The sequence below is a fragment of the Neolamprologus multifasciatus genome, chromosome 11 (genome assembly GCF_963576455.1).
Source record: "Neolamprologus multifasciatus chromosome 11, fNeoMul1.2, whole genome shotgun sequence".
NCBI classification, from domain to species: Eukaryota; Metazoa; Chordata; class Actinopteri; order Cichliformes; family Cichlidae; genus Neolamprologus; species Neolamprologus multifasciatus.
In genome coordinates this window covers 13,803,034-13,822,393 of record NC_140449.1, presented here as the reverse complement: position 1 = coordinate 13,822,393, position 19,360 = coordinate 13,803,034, and the positions used below count along the sequence as shown (strand labels likewise).

General features: G+C 39.9%; 1 protein-coding gene and 1 long non-coding RNA gene across 3 annotated transcripts in view; one reads left to right on the top strand and one right to left on the bottom strand.

Annotated features, from left to right (window-relative positions):
* Positions 1 to 2,623: 2,623 nt before the first annotated feature.
* Positions 2,624 to 3,556, bottom strand: LOC146507962 (uncharacterized). The gene is made up of 2 exons (XR_014876722.1): positions 3,511 to 3,556; positions 2,624 to 2,995 (listed from the first exon to the last, which is right to left on the bottom strand). It is a non-coding gene; the product is annotated as an uncharacterized LOC146507962 (long non-coding RNA).
* Positions 3,557 to 5,068: 1,512 nt separating this feature from the next.
* The window catches only part of LOC146507961 (myelin basic protein-like), a 51,619-nt gene continuing 37,327 nt past the window's right edge, over positions 5,069 to 19,360 (top strand). Inside the window, exon 1 of one of the 2 annotated variants that reach the window (XM_085176552.1) lies at positions 5,069 to 5,428. In XM_085176552.1, coding sequence (XP_085032678.1) covers positions 5,399 to 5,428 — 30 coding nt within the window. In that variant the 5' untranslated portion in view covers positions 5,069 to 5,398. The remainder of the gene's footprint in view (positions 5,429 to 19,360) is intronic. The other variant, XM_085176551.1, reaches the window with a different exon arrangement.

The window sequence follows — 19,360 nt, the reverse complement described above, 5'->3', positions numbered from 1 at the left end:
CACACACATATGTATATATATATATATATATATATATATATATATATGTATATATATATATATATATATATATATATATATATATATATATATATATATATATATATGAAGCAAAGGAAAAATTGATAAATAACTCTAAATATGTCAATAGCCACCCTTTGCTTAGACAGCGCTGCAAACCCTTGGCCTTCTGTCAATGAGCTTCATGATGTAGTCACCACCTGCAATGGTTTTCACCTCACAGGTGGGCCATATCAGGGTTGATTTATGGAACATGAGGACGGCCCCAGGAAAGGAAGACCGAGAGTCACCTCTGCTGCTGAGGAGGAATTCATCCAAATCACCAGATTCAGAAATCACAAGTTAACAGCGTGACAGGTTAGAGCACCGATAAATGGCACACAGATTTCCAGTAGCAGACACATGTCTGCATCAACTGTTCTCAGGCCTGTGTTGCAATTCTCACAGCAGTAAAGCTTTTCTCTTAATGCAGTTCTCAAAACAGTTAAAGCATTTTTTATAGCATAGAGTCTACTGAGCTAAAGGCACTACATCAATCAAAACTCTTCCATGTTTGTCAAAACATATTAAAACAAATTCAGAAACAAAAAACTTAAATTGAAGTATTTAAAAAAAAAAAAACCTTTACAAAATTGCTGAAATGGAGAAACAAAATGATACTCATGAAACTATATGCATCAGAAAACAGAAAAAGAACACATATACCATCTATAAACAAAGTACCAACTACTGTATAGTCCTGTAAAGTCACACTACATACATACAGCAGCCACTTTATTATGTACGCCTGTTCCACTGCTCATTACATTAATCCAAATATCGAATCATCCTTTCACATCAGCAGCAACTCAAAACATTTAGGCATGTAGACTTGATCAAGACAGCCTCCTGAAATTCAAACCGAGCAATTAATTAAGAAAGACGACTGAACAGGGCACGGTTGTTGTATGATGTGAATAATTCAGATGTTGTTGATGTATTGGGATTTTCCCACACAACCATCTCCAGGGTTTACAGAGAATGGTCTAAAATGAGAGTGAGCAGCAGTTCTCTGGGTGAAAATACCTTGTTGATGTCAGAAGAGAACGGCCAGACTACTTCGAGCTGATGGGAAAGCAACAGTAACTCAAATAACCCCTGGTTACAAACAAGGTACAAACAGGGACAACACATCTGATCTTGAAGCAGATGGGCTACAGCAGCAGAAGACCACACTGGTACGGTGTACATTTTAGGACATCGTCAGGTCTCAGGAAAAAAGTTGTCAGGTCTCAGTCTCACATGAAAAAATGTCAGGTCTCAGACTCACATGAAAAAATGTCAGGTCTCAGACTCACATGAAAAAATGTCAGGTCTCAGACTCGCATGAAAAAATGTCAGGTCTCAGACTCGCATGAAAAAATGTCAGGTCTCAGACTCGCATGAAAAAATGTCAGGTCTCAGTCTCAGATGGAGGCTGCCATCTTGCAAATTTGGAGTAGTGACTTGAGGTGGAGCGACTGTGTAACGCTCCCGCCCACACACCCGCTGGACATGACCGCAAACACGCCCCCCTACACTTTTTACGTAGCCCGGCTGCTCGAGTTTTTTTTGCTGGTTTACCGCGACTGACGACTCGTTTAATTAAGGTAAATACAACCATGTCACTGTTATAAAAAAAGACACACAGTTTATCATCTTATAGTTCTAAAATCACTCTGTTGTTAATTCGTTTGCTAGATTAGCCGCTAGCATACGCACTGTGTTGGAGGCTTGTTGCTAGCTAGTTAGCGATGCTGCATACCTGCTAACTCAAATAGTCTGTGTTATTGAAGCATTCAGCACTCCTTAGGTTTTGTTATACATTTTTAGACAGCGATGAGATCATCTGCACACTCTACAGAAGCCCAGAGTTACTGTTAATATCAAAAATATAATGCTGTCCTTTGAGATTTTAACATAAGACTGTGAGTGTAATGGATCTAAAACTGTTTAAATCTCTACATCCTGGTAACATGGAGACTTTAAAAACATCAGCAGAACGTCTCAGTAATGTAGTCTAATTTGTTCTTTTCATTTAATAATAGAGTCCATATTATATCAACAGCTACATTCACCCTGGAGAGAAACTAGTGAGGGAGACCATCAGGACCAAGCTGGGTTTCCTGGGTCCAGAGGTTTGGAGAAACTTCTTCCCTTTCTTTCATCACAGCTGTCCTGTGCCATAAGTTCTGTTGACCCACTCAAAAAGGCATCATTTAAGAAACACCAGGAAGACTGAAGCTCATCACATTGATCAAGCAGGACTCATGATCTTCACCAGCAGCTCCCTCACAGGGAAATCTTCAGCACTCCTCCGTAGGCCCGCCCCAGGAGATGGATAAACCCAGCATTTCATGAACACTGTGATGAGACCTTTGCTTTGTGTAATGTTATAAATACTCGGATACTCCCCAAAGGCTCCAGACTTTTATATAAATATATGATATTCAGTCCTGTAGAAAGTTATATATTTAAAAATATATGATCCTCTCTGGTTACTCTGGTATGAATAACTCTGAATCACTTTATGGTAAATAACACACTATCTGCAAAAAACAGTGAATGAATTCCAGATGACAAGTTTGTAGTTCAACATACAAGTGATGACCTTTGACCTTCATCAGGTTTTATTTAATTGTGTTAGACAAAATCTCATATGCTCTTCATGCAGCTGAGTACATCAAGTGTTTAAAACGGAAGCTGTGCAGGTCTGAGATACAAACTGAGGTCCTGTTAATGCTGATATATAGTGACACAGTTACATGAGTGATTAATCCTTTTGTTTTTTTGTCTTTAACTTTATCAATAAAGCTGCAGCCTTCACTACAGCACATGTGGTACTCTAACCTTTGTACTGTTTTCATCAGTTCATTTTACAGTTAACATATGAACATGTTGGATGATCTGTCTGCTGTCACTCGATGGGGCTGAGGTCTGAATCTGAGGGCAGCTCCTGTAATCACAAAGAGAACAGAACCATCAAACTCAGATATAAATTTTATCCCTCAAAATTGAAATAAAACTGATTCTTCTGTCCTCACACACTCAGGATCTGAAGTTCTTCTCTTACATTTTTTTCAGTATTACAGTACACTATAGTACTTTAATCCATAGTTCCTGATTAATGAGGAGTTACTGAAGTACAAGCTTTTAAAAAAAATGTTACTGTCTTTACAGATGTGGCAAGAGACTGAAAACATGCTGTTGTTTGCACATCTTTAATATTCAGCTCTGCACAGGAGCTGAAGCAGGGTGCAGCCTGTTGCTTTTACAGTATAATACTTGTAATAAAAGTACAGTAACAGTAATTAGTGACTGAGCAGCCAGGGGCGTTTCTCTTGATTTCTTTAGTAAATGCATTCACCTGCACAGATTAGCTAAACGAACCCTGACATCTTAGCTAGCTAGGTCTCAGGACCTAGCTAAGGACGGTAGTTACGGAGTAGCTTACAAACACATTTAATTGACCGAAACAGTGCAGCGGGGCCTCGGATCCTTCTGTCGGGTAGGACAGTAAACTGGTAGTCTGAAGAACACCTCAGGCTGTCAGGTTAAAACACTCGGTCGTGTTTTCGAAGCGTAAACGCTGGCCCTCCTCTCAGAGCCTACGCTCTAGCTGCTATTCCCGAACAGAGATACGCAAGTTTCTCCGTGACTGCAGCTGTCACTACAGTCATTGGTGGGACGTGACAACAGCGCTACCTGCAGGAAGATTTTCTCTCTGTCTGATAGCTCGTGTTCTGAGACCTGACATTTTTTCATGTGAGACTGATACCTGACATTTTTTCATGTGAGTCTGAGACCTGACATTTTTTCATGTGAGACTGAGACCTGACATTTTTTCGTGTGAGTCTGAGACCTGACATTTTTTCGTGTGAGACTGATACCTGACATTTTTTCATGTGAGTCTGAGACCTGACATTTTTTCATGTGAGTCTGAGACCTGACATTTTTTCATGTGAGACTGAGACCTGACATTTTTTCATGTGAGACTGAGACCTGACATTTTTTCGTGTGAGTCTGAGACCTGACATTTTTTCGTGTGAGACTGATACCTGACATTTTTTCATGTGAGTCTGAGACCTGACATTTTTTCATGTGAGTCTGAGACCTGACATTTTTTCATGTGAGACTGAGACCTGACATTTTTTCATGTGAGTCTGAGACCTGACATTTTTTTGTGTGTGAGTCTGAGACCTGACATTTTTTCGTGTGAGTCTGAGACCTGACATTTTTTCGTGTGAGACTGAGACCTGACATTTTTTCATGTGAGTCTGAGACCTGACATTTTTTCATGTGAGTCTGAGACCTGACATTTTTTCACGTGAGACTGAGACCTGACATTTTTTCATGTGAGTCTGAGACCTGACATTTTTTCATGTGAGTCTGAGACCTGACATTTTTTCATGTGAGTCTGAGACCTGACATTTTTTCATGTGAGTCTGAGACCTGACATTTTTTCGTGTGAGACTGAGACCTGACAACTTTTTTCCTGAGACCTGACGATGTCCTAAAATGTACACCGTACACTGGTCTTTGAAATTTTTATTAAAAACACTAAAAGCAATGCTGGGAATTATTCAGGAAAGCAAGCAAGAGCTGTGACTGACAAAAGTACAAACTTTTTGGATGAGTTGTCTGATTTAAGTGAGAAGTGCATAAACACAGCAACAAATATCTATAGTTGTAAATTATGTGTAGAAACCACAGCTGTGTAAAAGCGTAAAGAATGTCTAGCGTGGGTGAGGCAATGCATTACTGATTTGAGAACTGCATTTGCAGTGGTAAGATCGATATTTGTGATATGAGAATTGCGCCAAAGCGATCGAGAGGGAAAAACCCTGTTAATTAACCTGTTGGGGGCTTTGAGCGAGGCATGAACCTGCCTGCCTGTCTGTATTGTGCAATCGTTGACCCTGCTGGCTGTAAAGCGTGCTCTCAGAGTGCGCAAATCCTACAGCCGTCTGTTTTCTGTGCTCGTGAGATCCACTTTAAAATCACGTTTATTTAACCCTCCCCACCGTGAACCACGAGTCACTAATCATGCACAGACGTGCACTAGCGTGCTTTTTAGTCCATATTTCTTGGCGGATTACAGCTGCACGCCGCCCCACCCCTTAACAAACAACATCATCACTACCACTGTACCTAAATCAGGAAGCACCGACACGTTTTTCTTTTTTTCCCTTTTTTGTTTTCTTTCCTTTTTTCGTAACGGAGACACTTTGGTGATTACAGCAACTGCGAACCATAAAGGGGAAGAAGGCGTTATCTTCGATGCTGCTGACGACCACCGGTGACCACTACTAAAAGAAGACTGACACTTTGTTTCATCCAGTACAAGGCACAGCTGTGGATGCATTTGACACAGTCTAACCGGAGAAGGGTATGTGCACAGTCAAGGTGGTAAAATTCACAGGAAAACAAACACACACACACGTAAAAGAAAGCAAGTGTAAAGACAGTGGCATACACACGGGGGATACGACACTATTTGCATTTTATGTGGACTGCAGCTCGTGTGGTTTAGCGATAGTAAACATGTTTCACACGTCGACGCCTTTACGGCGCGTAACAAAAGCTGAAGCGAAAATATGCTCAGAATGTAGTTCCTAAGTAACTTTAGAAGACAGCGACGGAGTGAGAGCCGTGTTAGCATCCCTGTCACCACACTGTGACACTGCGTTTGTCATGTGCTTCGGTGGTGTCGCCCCACCACCAGCACTACTACAACAACACCCCCGTCCATCCATCCTCGCGGCTGTCTGTCCTCGCGCTCCGAACACAGTTAGCATACCGTGCGATTTGACTCTTCTTCGCTTAACCGCAACATGACAAAGCGTTTCGTGTGAGAGCAACGCCTTGTTCACAGTCAGCATTTAAGTACCTTTAATTCGGCGTGCACCCAACTCTACAAGCTGGAATTTAATGTGGTAAATTTAAGGGTTTATTATTTGCTTCCTAATGCTTGCCACCGGAAGCCCCACTTTGTTGTTGGTAGCAGTCGTCCACTGGGCTAGCAGAGAAAGGAACTATTCTAAACAGCGTTAATATCACTTTCGGTAGATGGCTTAGATGTTTTCCGAATTTATCCGTGGTTTAAAGCGACTCGTTATGTCACGTTTCCCTCGACACGAACACACGCATCGAAGTGCGGCGCCTTTAAATGGCGAGAATTCGAATGAGGATTTGCGCCCAAACTTCAGTGTGGATCACTCTGGTTACATGTTATTTACTGAGCACCTTAATGCATGGTGTAAAGCTGCTGAGTGTACCTTTCACAGTTGCAGCAGTCAGCATTGCTACAACTGTTTGTTTTTAATGCTAGACAAGTCTTTAAATGGGACATTCTTTGTAGGTGTTTATCATGGGTTAGGCTTTAATTATGGTGGTGTTTTGACTAGGCTGCTGCCTTTCAGCACACTCAACCATGTAAAGCAGGAGGAAATGGAAGTATTACATCACTGCATCCCAAGTAAAGGCTATTCTACAACAAGCTCACCTCCTTTCCTCACTTTACATGAAACAGGCTGGTGACAGAAACCATAAGCCTCTCTGTGACTATGATGAACGCATAGAATTTTTATCCACACACTGTTAGTGGAAGGAGCAGCAGCTTGTGCAGCTCAAGACCCAACGATAAGCTTTCCAGCTATGTGTGTATTTTTACTCTTTGCCAGTTAGTTATATACAAAAAGGGACATTGAAGCTCAAAGCTGTTATGCCATGCTCACTTATTGCTGCTTTCCTCAAGCTCTAAATAAAGCACTTACACATGAGTGGGCGCCTTTGCCTGAACTACAGTGATTTATTAAAGCCTGCTGACCCTCTAGCAAGGGAACATTGTGCAAGATAACCCCTGGCTTTGTTTGATAGAAATCCCATGTGGGTTTAATCCTCACCTTTTTCTATTTTGCTTCAGATGATGAAAAAAAGTTATTAATAGTTATCGTAACATAACACAATTGCACTCCAGTTTCAGTTCTGGTACAGATTGAAACGTGGATACTTTTAGTATCGCTGACTACACAGACATAGCTTTTACCAGCGGCTCCAGGTTAACCTTCACAAAGTTTCTGGAGCCAACTCTAGTTTCTGTGGAAGTACCTGAGTTGCGAAGGCCACAGGAATGCATTTGTCTAGGCCAGGAGAAAGAAATACCAGGAAGGTTTGCTCACATGTCCCAGCTGGCATTCCTTTGCCTTTATGAACATGCTGTACTTGCACCAGCAAGCCCCCCCCCCCCTCCCCGTGAGTATAATGCAATCAGTTGTGCAAACATTCAGAATTTTTTCCTTCTCAGCCAACATTTTCGACCCCATTTCTGCACGTGCACTGCATCCACTTGCTACATCTGTGTTTTACAGGTGATACACTGAGGTTTGTCAACTTCCGTGCTCAGAGATTCACAAACTTCCTCTCGTTTCTCACTTCCCCCTTCCTGTCTGTGCCTGCTCTGGCAAACAGGTTGAGTCACATTACCTTCACCTCCTGCGCAGCAGTGCACTCGTTTTGTTAGTTTTGCCCTAGGTGGGGTGTTGGCAGTGTTGCTCTATGATATTCTTGACAGCATATGTTGTCATTGAAAGTAGCGTCACAGCCTTGAAAGTGTTGCTTAAACGTTATCCCTCTAGGCCAAGGATGGGCAATTCATTTTCTTTTCTTATTTTTTTTTTTTCTTATTTTTTTTTTTTACCTTTTATTGTTTATTTTATTTATTTTCTAAAGAAATGAAAAACTGGGACAGTTGTGGAGGGCTGCAACAGTGAGCTGAACTCAGTTCTGCTCAATATTAATTTTATGTCTTTGTAAGAGTAAATGTTATAGTTTTGTCCTAAATATAGCCCCTTGAATAATTGCCCATCTCTGCTTTAGAGTCATATTATAGATGGCAAATGCAAGCAAGTTGCTTGGGTCATACATCTTCATTGTGGAGTTCTAAGCTAGTGTTCAGGCTGCAGGTTATGTCAGTAAGGCCCCTCTGGGAGTGATGGAAAGTTCCTGTGCAAAACATCTCAAAACAAACATTTGTTTGAATTAACAAAGCAAATTGCTGTGCTTAGTATTGGACCACTGTGAGTATGGAAAACAATACTCCCAGTGGTCCAATACTAAACTGATGTCTGGTATTCCCATAGAGCCATATATACCAATTTCTTTTTTAAAAAGACAGGAAAATCCCACAGCTGTCTTCTCAGACATTTCTATGCAATAGCAGCTCTGTATTTATACAGAGTATATTTGTAGTCTATGTTGTCATGGCCCTCCTTCGAAACAGCATCAGAGCATCTTTGCTGCTGAAGTGCCACAGTTTGATATTTTAGTCAAAGAAAGGGGAGCTTATCCAAATAAATCACTTAACCCTGAGACCAATTATCTCATGTTAGGAGAGCAAGAAGCGAAGAAGGCAGTGACTCTGGTGTTTTAGGCAGACAGCTGGAGCCCGCAGGCTAGCATCACCTCTCTCTGTGGTGGAACTGCTGTAGTCCGGGCAGATGTGCGTGGCCAACTGCCGTTTCATTCAAGAGGAATACTGATGAAAGGGGAAAACGACTTGAAGGCTTTTTATTTAAATTCCGTTCAGCTTGTTTTGTTTTTGCTTTTAATGGTGTCAATGCAAAACATGCAAAACCCGAAGCGAAGGGCGCTTTACATAGTAAGCTAAAGATGCTTTGATTTTAGAGAGAGAACTCTAATGATCTCATCTGATTCTTCTCTTTGAGCAAGCACTTAAGAGGAGGAAGAGATCTGTGGCAGAACCAGAGGGGCAGTGAAAAAAAATGTCGGAAGAGCATAGAGAGACCGCACACAATTGAAGAAAAGGAAAAATGTCAAATTCTGAAATTTCAGAGGCTTAATATAAAATTTCGGGCTTATTTGCTTCTAAATTACTTAATTAATCCCTTTTTAATTGGCCAAGTTGTTAGTCTAAACTACAAGTTTGACATAGTCCAGGAAAGTTAGTAGGCACAAACACATTTTAATTTCAAGGGGTTTTGGCACCCTGCTCTAACTTTATCTGCATAGTCAGCCTGTACAGTTGTGCCAGTTCCTCTATATTCTAGCCTTCATAATGATTCAGCATGAAAAGGAGCTATTCAGGCAGCGCATGTGCTGAGTGCACTCAATAAAATAGCTATTTAAAAATGTAGACGGTAAATATGTTATTGTGTTAGGCTGCCACACATGAAAAACACTGGCTTGACGTGTCATTCCCCAGCTCCTGCAGTCCACACACTGAATAGTTCTTGGAAAGGGCAGAGAACCCCAAACTTCTCCTCACCTTGTAGTGTAGAATTCTTGTGACTGCTCCAAATACCAGCCCATTTACCATTTTAAAAAGTTAAGTCTTTGAGTAAGGTGACATGTATTCTGCAAATCAGTGCTGTCTCAGAAAATGCAGTCTTCTTACTGTAATGATTGCAGCGTATGTTTGTACCCTACCTCCTCCTTAAAACTTGGGCCAATCTGAACGAAACTTTGCTTGAAAATTGATACACATACATCGGTCATTAATATCCAAACAGCAAAAAAGTGAGGAAATTTTGATTTGTGCTAACAGTGCTACTTTGCAATAAATCTCATACTGTTGGAAAGCCTGTTTATTTCTCCTGAAATAGTCCCACATGTATAAGGAAAATGCATTTGTGGATTGATGTGAAACTTGACAAAAAAAAATCTTTTTGCCAAAGAGCTTATTCTGTTACCAAATATTGTTTGGCGTTTATTGGATTGACTGAAGTCTGTAGAAACAAGTCACTGGCAAATTAAGAACTGATTCATTAACAAACAGGGGGCCTCAGCAGATGTAGAGAACCATGGCATTTGTTCCCCATTCTGGTCACCAGCTTGGTCACCCAATACTGTGGGATGGCGTCACATTCTTCAACCAGCATTTGTCACAAGTTAGCTAATGTGGTTGTGTTGGTCAGTCTGGCACGAACAGCACACCAAAGCTGACCCCACAAGAGTTCGATAAGGTTGAGGTCAGGACTGCAGGCAGGCCATTCCCTACTCTCTACTTCAAAATTCTGGAGGTAGTCTCTGCAAAACCTCACTCTGTGGGGTGAGCGTTGTCATCCTGGAGGACAGAGTTCGGTCCCAGTCTGGAGATATGGGACTGACACTGGTTGTAGAATCTCCTCTCGATATCTCTCCACATTGAGATTGTCTCTAGTGATGATAAGCCTTGTTTTTCCAGTGAGGGAGATGGTGCTCCACATCATCACCACGCTGCCTTCACCAAAAGCTGTTACGCTATCAGTGCAGCAATCAGCATAGCGTTTTCCACATCTTCTCCATACTTTGACCCAGCGATCCAGCTGCCGTAGGTAGAATCCGGCCTCATAGCCGAACATAACGTCCCTCCACATGCTCAAGTTCCAGTGCACATCTTTCTGACACATGGGGTACCAGAAGCTCAAGATTAGCCATAAATCCTAATCCCAATGAGTTTGATTTTCATATTCATCATCTCCCTGCTTATCCAGTGTTACCTTCTCTATTTGTGCTTCTTTCACATGTCATATGAAACCAGGGTTGTATTTATTAAACGGGTTGTTTTAATTAAACGATCGTCTCATGTTATTATTTTGTCCTTTGGATATATTGCTGGGTAGTAACTAATTCATTGACATTTTAGACTAGTTAATTGTTGCAAGTTAAATAGTTTTGTCCATTTCCATTACTTTTGCTATTGTACTTGTGATTATAGAAAGGCCAGGGATAAAAAGGCACGAGCCTCAGAGCCCTTTAAATGTCGAGTATTGCTCTTGTGTGGTTGCTAATCAGAAAAAGGGGTTGAAAATGAGTTTGCGTGCGCTCCTTTTGAAGTAGGACAAGTAGATTTGGAAAGAATAATTTCTTTCTCTCTTTTTTTTACATTGGTTTGACTGATAGTAGTCAGTGCTGCATGGAGGAACGGATCTCAGCCTTTGTTTTCCTGATTGACCACATATACCCCGCAAACACATTGCATTTGTTTAGGAGCAGTAACGCATGGCACTCTCACATCCATTTAAATATAAATTTTTTAGTATTATATGAAAGAGAAGAAGAGAGAAAGGAGGTGAAGACGATGAAACAATCCAGTTTCTTTATAAGGATTGCCATTCTGGCATTGCTCAGCCCTCCCTCTGGGACAGATTTTAACCTTTGACCTCAAAGCTATTGTCAAGAATATAGTGTACTTTCCACTGATACATAGGGAGAGCTATAGATCTCTTATCTCATCCCCTCTCTCCACTGCCTTCCGCCCAAAGGCACACATGCACACACATATGCACATGCTCCGTATTCATTACGTAATTGACTCTCGCAGTAGGGCAAAACACGGCGCAGTCACCGAGGCTTAAAAGAAGCTGTTGTGTCAAACGCACAAGAGCAAACTTTAAGTGAAACAATGGAACCAAGCAACACATGCTCCAGTTAGAGACATGGGTTTGTCAGTCTGCTGCTGTGTGACGATATGCCACGCAGGCGTCCTATCAAGTTATGGAAGCTAAATGAGTCCATCATACACGGGCCTCATGTGATTGTTAATCATAGGCTAGTATGTGAGAACTGCGTGCTGGGATCTGGCTCAGAGATGCAGAGTAGCTGTGTTCCTTTTTTATTGTGTGCACACACACACACAAAAAAAAAGGGGTAGTGTCTCTTTGGTCACAATGATTCGGTGGAGACGAACTACAGAAATGCAGCATGGACCAAAATGAACGTGTTACTTAAAGAATGTATTGGGACCGTGCAGATTGTGGTTACAGCAGTGGTAGTAAATGAAAGTGTTTTGTTTAGGTTAATTAATGTTACAGCAAGCACTGCATGCCAGTGTGATGCCTGATTTGTTCACCTCAAAAGCTGAATACTTCACTCTGACAAAGCAAGAGAAGCTGGCTTAGACAAAAGCCGAAAGCAAAATGAATGACCGGTTATCCTGAAAGCTCTTACTTTTTGATCTGCCACCTTTATATATGCATCACGAACATACTATATATGGGTCTTCTGATTGGCTTTGGTGAGGAAGGTGCAGCTTCTGGCACCTCAGTGTTGTCTGTGTCACTTTCAGGCTCATTCTCTTTCCTGTTTTTGGCTAAGTGGACTTTTCGACCACACATTTCTTTGAAAGTTTTAACAGTTTGCCAGCTGAGTATTGTCACAATCTGCTTCATTAAGAGCTTTGCAGACAGTACAGTGGGCAGAGCAGAGAGCTGCAGCAAATGGCAAGAACAGGTCTTTAGTTGGATCCAAGAGCAAAAACATTTCTCCTTGTGTGTCATATTCTGCACTGGAGTGCTGAGGTCTTAGTAGCCATGGGTCTGTTATAAATCAGTTAGGTGATGGAGCAGATCAAAGAGAGCAGGGAGCAGAAGAGAGGTGTGGTCGTGGAGCTAGAGGATCACACATGCATGCAGACACAGTATTAGAGCACTAGTGTTGTATAAAATTGTACTTAAGTAAATTTACTTATGTCCAATAAAGACAGAGAAAAATGTGTTGGGTTTATTGTAGTTAACACAAAGCTGTCGTGCATTTTTCACACAGATTTAAAGTTGGAGGTTATTTTAGTTTTATCCAAAAGTCAATACCAATAGATCTGTCTGCAGCAGCCAGTCGCTTTTTTGGAATATTTGCCTTTGGCTGTTCCTTAAATTTGCTGCTTTCAAAGCACTTTGAAGAGCTGTGGAAATATTCTCCTGGGATGCACTAGCTTTATGTGGGCTCAATAAGCCATCGTGGTGACTTGAAGGTGTTCTAGCTACCTGTGAGGCTGAATAAAGAAGGGAAAAAAATCAATTTCTTCAGCTGTTGCTCTCACCCACTCTGACACATATTTGTCATGTTTGTCACATTTTAAGCATGCTGTATTTTCTTTAAATGGTTATTTCTTCCTTTGGTTAGATATTCATTTCAATTTGAGAACAGTAAAACTACCTGATTCTTATTTTTAAAAACTCATTCACTTTTTGATTTTCAGTCTAACGTTAGCAACTCTGCGTCACTTCTCTAATCAGAACAGGGGGTTTGTTAGTCTTGAATTGTTTAATGAAAACACATACAGGTTTTGCTTCTGTGTTAACTATGTTATTTTTCCTGATCCTTATGTCCCCATTTTTTAAAAATGCTGTAAACAACTATGAAGCAAAACAATTTGCCATAAATGGTACTGTAAATAAGCTAGGTTAATAGTAAAACACAACAGTTGTCACTGCTTTTAGCTAACAGGCTTCTGAAACTCAGGTTTATGGGCATGATTTCAGTGTTATCCATCATAATCGTTAACCTGTTGCATTTAGAATTCCTGGAAAAGCTTGAGCCACTCGGGCGCCGGCGAAAGAATTATTATATTTTGGTTTATGCACGGGCATTAAACATAATTCTTGGATGACTGGGACAGCAGTTGGATTTTTAGCCATGTCTTCCAACTTGTCCTAACTCCACCTTCTTTGCTGCAGCTGGCAACTGTAATCCTTGTTCTGCTCTTGAGGGCCACTCCAACCAGTAGCTGGGACACAGAGATCTTCAAAGCTACAGAGCAGTACAAGGACTACCTTTTCCAGCTGTAGCACATGGTGATATGATGCAGCTTTGTCCCTCCACACTGTTGTTTGCAATAATTTCTTCTTGAGTCTTGTTGTAGTCAAAGTTATGTTTTCCCTACTTTAATGCATAATTCATCCTGTTTCATCAGCATTATAAAGCAGTCACTAGACCCTGATGGGGGAGATTTATGATGTAGAAAAGTAATATTTCTTTCAACTGTACAGGCCTATAGTAAAGAAAGAAATAGCTTTGCAGTCTGTGCTCACTGAGAAACAGATCAGGGCCTTTAGTGTTACTTGATGCAGTGAAGTAAGCAGGCCAGATATGATAATCATAAAAGCGAGTGTATACAAACCCTGCATACAACATACATTCCTCTTTGCCTCATCCCGTCTTAAATAATCCTGGCAGCGTTTCTAGAGTCTTTTTTTGTCCTGACACCGTAGAGTTTTAATTTGCATATGTGGATGCAGATACAGACTGGGTTCAGTCATACTCAGTCATGTTACTGAACAGGGTTCTGTCGGTGAAGCTCTTTTTTCCCTTAAATTTACATTTTCAACAGGATTGTAGTCATGAACGTAATTCAGTACATGCTGCAAACAGATGACGCAAAATCTAGAAGCTTTTATTTAAATGTCAGTATGCAGGCTTTTTACTAAATAATGAGCCCCATTTCTTATCCACATCAAATCCATGCAGAAACACTAGTGGCTTATGAGGATGATGATTTTAAATGGCCTCAGGTAATGGACAGCTCAGATGGATATAATTGCTTATATATATACAGGCTTCCGCTTTGCATGGTAATGGATCAGGTGGTGGGCTTTAGGTAGCCATCCTATAATAAGAGCTTTTCCATCTTAATGACTTATTTAACGATAAAATGGAAATGTTTCCAGGTACGTGCTGACAGTCACAGCAACTCATGTAGGTTAAAATGGAAAGGGGCACTTGAAATTTGGCTTTTTCCACACAAATCCCTTTGTGTCGGGGACTGTGTGTGCAAAAACAAAACCCAAGTTAGCAAGTCACTGTTAAATGCTACTGCTGAGTTGTAATTGCAGCCTTGTGTTACACCCTTCCACATACACCCTTCCACCTCTCCCTCTGTCACTCGATTATGCAACAGTCCTGTCTTGCAAGTCCTTGCAGGATCTCAGCTTTGGATTGTGTAACGCTGAGAGGGGAACGGGCTGTAAGGCCTCACATTTAGCCGCAGAGAATCCCAGCGACGCCTCGCCACATCCAGCAAATATTTGAGTCCTCAGCGGACATTTTTCCGCCACACTGACTGCACAGCCACTGGCACTCTAATTATATCCCTTTGTTTAACCAGTGGGATTATGTTTTTCTTCCAGCTTATTTTTATAGTTTTCTGTGGCTGCTTTCATCCACAAGCAGATATGATTGATAGTGAGATAATACTTTAGTTATCCCCAAGGGAAAATCCAGATATCCAGCAGCTTGGTCAAAAAACAAACATCCCTCCGGTCATAAATAATAATAATACTATTATTAATAATAAAACAATAAGGTAAAGTTTCACGATACCGTCTTACTTCCCTTTGTGGGAAAACTTGGTGGGAACGTTTTGATGAACTAACATGCTATACAGGTAAGGGTGGGGGTAAAAATGTGCCATGTTGTTTACTTGACTCCTTAAATCCATCTTTTCTGTGAGTTACTATCTTGTAAAAGTCAGTTTGAGGAAGTCTCACGGAGACTGAACAATCCTAGAGGTTTGAAATGCTGTGCAAAGGTAATACTGCTTTCATGCACACAGGCCTACAGTTAATATAATAAACAGCTTTACAGTATCTGTGCTTGCTTAGTAAAGGAAGAGAGCCTTTTATGTTACTTGAAACCAATAAAGTAAGCAGCCCAGAAAAGATTGTCCTGAAAATACAATTCCAACAGCACTTCTGTTACAAAACCTACCGCTTTTCCTTTATGAAAAGGGAATCTTAAGTTCTGACAGTCATGAAAGTGTGTGCAATGTTGGTCCAAGGCTCGTATAAACCCTCCTTTTCACTGTTACAAGAAATATCGTGTCATTTTTAACAAAATAAAGCTTTCCGTTTTGTTTAAACAGGCAAGAAGTAATATAGCTCTCAGCAAAGAATGTGTTGTGAATGCTTATTCATTGTAAAAATTAGAAACTTTAAAATTCAATTCTTTTATTGGTTCTAGTGCTACTAGCATTGTCTTAATCATGTTCTTTATGTTATATTCAAGTTTTTGTGCGGTAGTTGTTGTAGGAAAGATTTCTAACAGCATATTTAAAACTGTCATTTTTGTATTATCCAAGTGACTAATGTGTTAAATGAAAGTGGTCTCTGACTTTAGAATTCTTGTGTTAGCATGATTTGGCTAACTGCTTTATCTTTTTGGCTTATTAAAAAAATAGCTTCAAGAAATGAATTTGATTTAATTTCCACTTTTACAAACTGGTTTGGATGGTTATAACTTATTTAAACAACCACTTTGTATTTCAAATGAAATTCTCTTCATAAAAGGGCTTTAGCTTAGAGCTACGTTTCAGTTAGCAAGTAAACAGGAAGTGGATTGTTTACTTTTCTATAATATTCTTCTGTAATATTAAATTAGATGTTCTATCCTTTGATAATATTTTTGCCTATGAAATAATATATGAGTTACTCATAATCAGAAAAAAATGGTTGAACTAATTACATTAACTTAATTCTTTTAAGAATTTATTTATTTGTTTTGCCTTTGCTGCTGTTGTTGCAGGATGAGGTCGAAATGACCACACTGGTGGTTCTAGTGTTCAGCTTATATTAGCTACATGATTGGGAGGATTTTTAACAGCCCACAGAATACTTGAAGTGAAATTTTAGCATACAAAGTGTATTGATAGTTCTGTTTTGTTTTGATGTTGGAACTAGCTAGGTTAGCTAGTTCTTGCTAATACTGCTTTAGCAAATAGCTTGTAATTTGAACACTAAAGAGACAAATGATTTTATCAACATTCACTATTAAAGCTTAGGTTATATTTACAAGTTGTTCTGATCACAAGAAGATTTCAAATACTACACAGGGCAAACTTACTTTTCACCTTCTCCCTTTATACATTGCAATTTTTTGGTGAAATTTACTCAAGCTCACAGAATAGCTGTTTACAAGACACTTTGCAATTGAAAAAGCTCATTTCGCTCCACTGGGTATAGATTTGTGAGCTATATTATTTATGGTTTCCAGTCATGGACTTTTCTAAGCTTATTTCAATTTAATTACACTCATTCCTAAATAAAAAGCCAAACCACTGTGATGCTGCTACTGGCATTAAATCCATTTCTGACGACAGTGAATATAATAACACCTTTCAATAGGTGATATTTTGTTTTCCAGTGCAGGCACAGAGGAAACTCATATTTAATTAACCTGGATTGACCGTTCCAAAAAGCAAACATGGCATTTAAATGTGCTTGCATAATGTGCTGTATTGATTTGTTTTGGGTTTTTTGTTTTGTATTTTATTGTTTAAAAGCTCAATCAACTTTTTTTTTTTCCTTCAATTGCATTGATTGACCTCTCAGCACAGAATGTGAGCATGTCAATACGTGTGAAATTTAAATAATACAGCTGACACACATGGTAATCTTGAATTAATGAAGATTCCTTTGGGGCTTTTTTTGGTTTTTTATGTTGATTCTCTCCTTCTTGACTATCAATAGACCATCAATAAACCACATTACCGTTCCTTTTTTCCTCCCACATGAACAATGCTGACAGCACTTTTCCACACTGCCATGTGAAAAAGTGAAGACAGGCCATAAAAGGTGATGAAAGGCTCTCTGATGGGTGCAGATCTCCTCTAAAAGCCAAATACATGCTGTGATTATCTGAAAGTAAGAATATTCTTTTGGTGTAATTGGATGTTTTTTTTCCTTCAGTGGTGAGTGTCAGGCAGAGATTTAAATTGTTGCGATTTCTGGCCTTCATTTACTCATCATGTTCCTCCTTTTTGCACCTAAACATTTAAAGAATCTAAAGAAGTTTATTTTTGATGTTTATTTCTTGCATTTGTTTGTTATTTACACGGCTTCCTTGTGATTTTTATGTTTGGCTTTTTAAGATTTAAGCTTAATAGATTATTCACGCTGCAGTGCACATGTTGGCACACTTAGCAAAACATTGTGTCGCCTCATTCTTCTTGATCAGGTTTCACTTCCATTCTCTGCGGAAATAAATAGACGTTCTCAAAGACGAACCCTTTCCTTTATAACACAAAGGTGCACACCTGTGTCGAGTCTGCCAGAGGTTTGGAAAATTGTTGAAACAAAGTACTGCACTGTTGTTAATGCTTACTGTATTACAATATCTTATGTCTCATAAAAAATAATGTATTAGATTCAGGTTGAGCATCTTGGAGACCAGTTTAAAGAGACAAGCCTGAGATGGTTGGGACATGTGCAGAGGAGGGATGATGGATATTCTGATATTGAATACAGAGCTGCCAAGCAGGAAGAAAAGAGAGATCACAGAGGAGGTTTGTGGATGTCATGGAGGAGGACATGCAGAGGGTTGGTGTGGATGCTAGGGGCAGGGTGAGATGGAGGCAGATGATTCACTAGTCTTTTCTAAAGTACAGTAAGGTTAGCCTAGACATGTTTACTTGGCTTACTTTTAGCTGACCCGTTACAATGATATGCATGATTTCCAGATCCACATGGACAACAGAGGGGTGTAGACTCTGTCACCTTTTTATATTGTATGCACACTCAAAAAAAAAAAAAATCAAATGCACAGATCTGATATCCGCTGAAGGTATCCCCTAACCGTTTCTATTCAAATCACTCCACACGTGTGTTTCTGATGCCAAGAACACAGTGATGGGAAACGCATACACTCTCACTTTTGAGTGTTGTAGAATTAACTGAACGATTGTAGTCTGTAATCACATGAATCTGGTAACCTATCGGATTATCTGCAAAAGAAAGCCCTACAATGCTTTCCTTTTTCCCCCCATTGCGAGAAAACCTTTAGTCAGATGATAATGTCGAGGATGAGACTATTATGTGAGACCCTGCAGCAAAGCAATAACAGGAAGGAGGAACTGTGGAGAGCGATCTAATATTTAAAGATCACATTAATGGACAGGTAGCTACTGGCAGCAGGCAGAAAGTATATTTAAATGAATGGATGAAGGAACACAGAACTATAAACACAAACAGGAGGCTAGGGTTGAGCTCAAACAAGGTCTACAGTGGTTCACTTTTGAATTGCTTTAAATGTTGCACCTCATTTCATTTGAAATAACTAGATTTGTTGCCTGCCTGTTACCATACATTTTTGTCTGTTCCTCTTCCCCTTAAGAGGAAGGACAATGAATTGAATAGCATCTACTGTATTTTTGGATTTTTCTCACTTACAGGCAGCTTTCCAACATCTCCAAACTACCCTTGTTTTGACTTCAGATGATTTAGGCGATCATATTTTAAACCAAAATAAGAAAATTATTAAAAGCCTGCTTTCACTTTATGCACACAGTGTATTGTGTTTTTTTTCTTGTGTCCTCTGAAATACAGATTCAGGGATCATAACCCTTATAAGAGGGGCACCTCAGTTTCAGCTGTATATAATCGGTTTTCTGTTATATACTGGGATATTAATAATTAGAGCTATTTGTTGTTATTTGCTATTGTTTTGGTAGTCTTGGAGCAACTGTGACCACACATTCTAACTGTGGCATTTTTAAATGCTATTGCTGCAATTAAGAGATGGAAGGGAGGGAAAGCCCCGGTGCCTTTTTTAT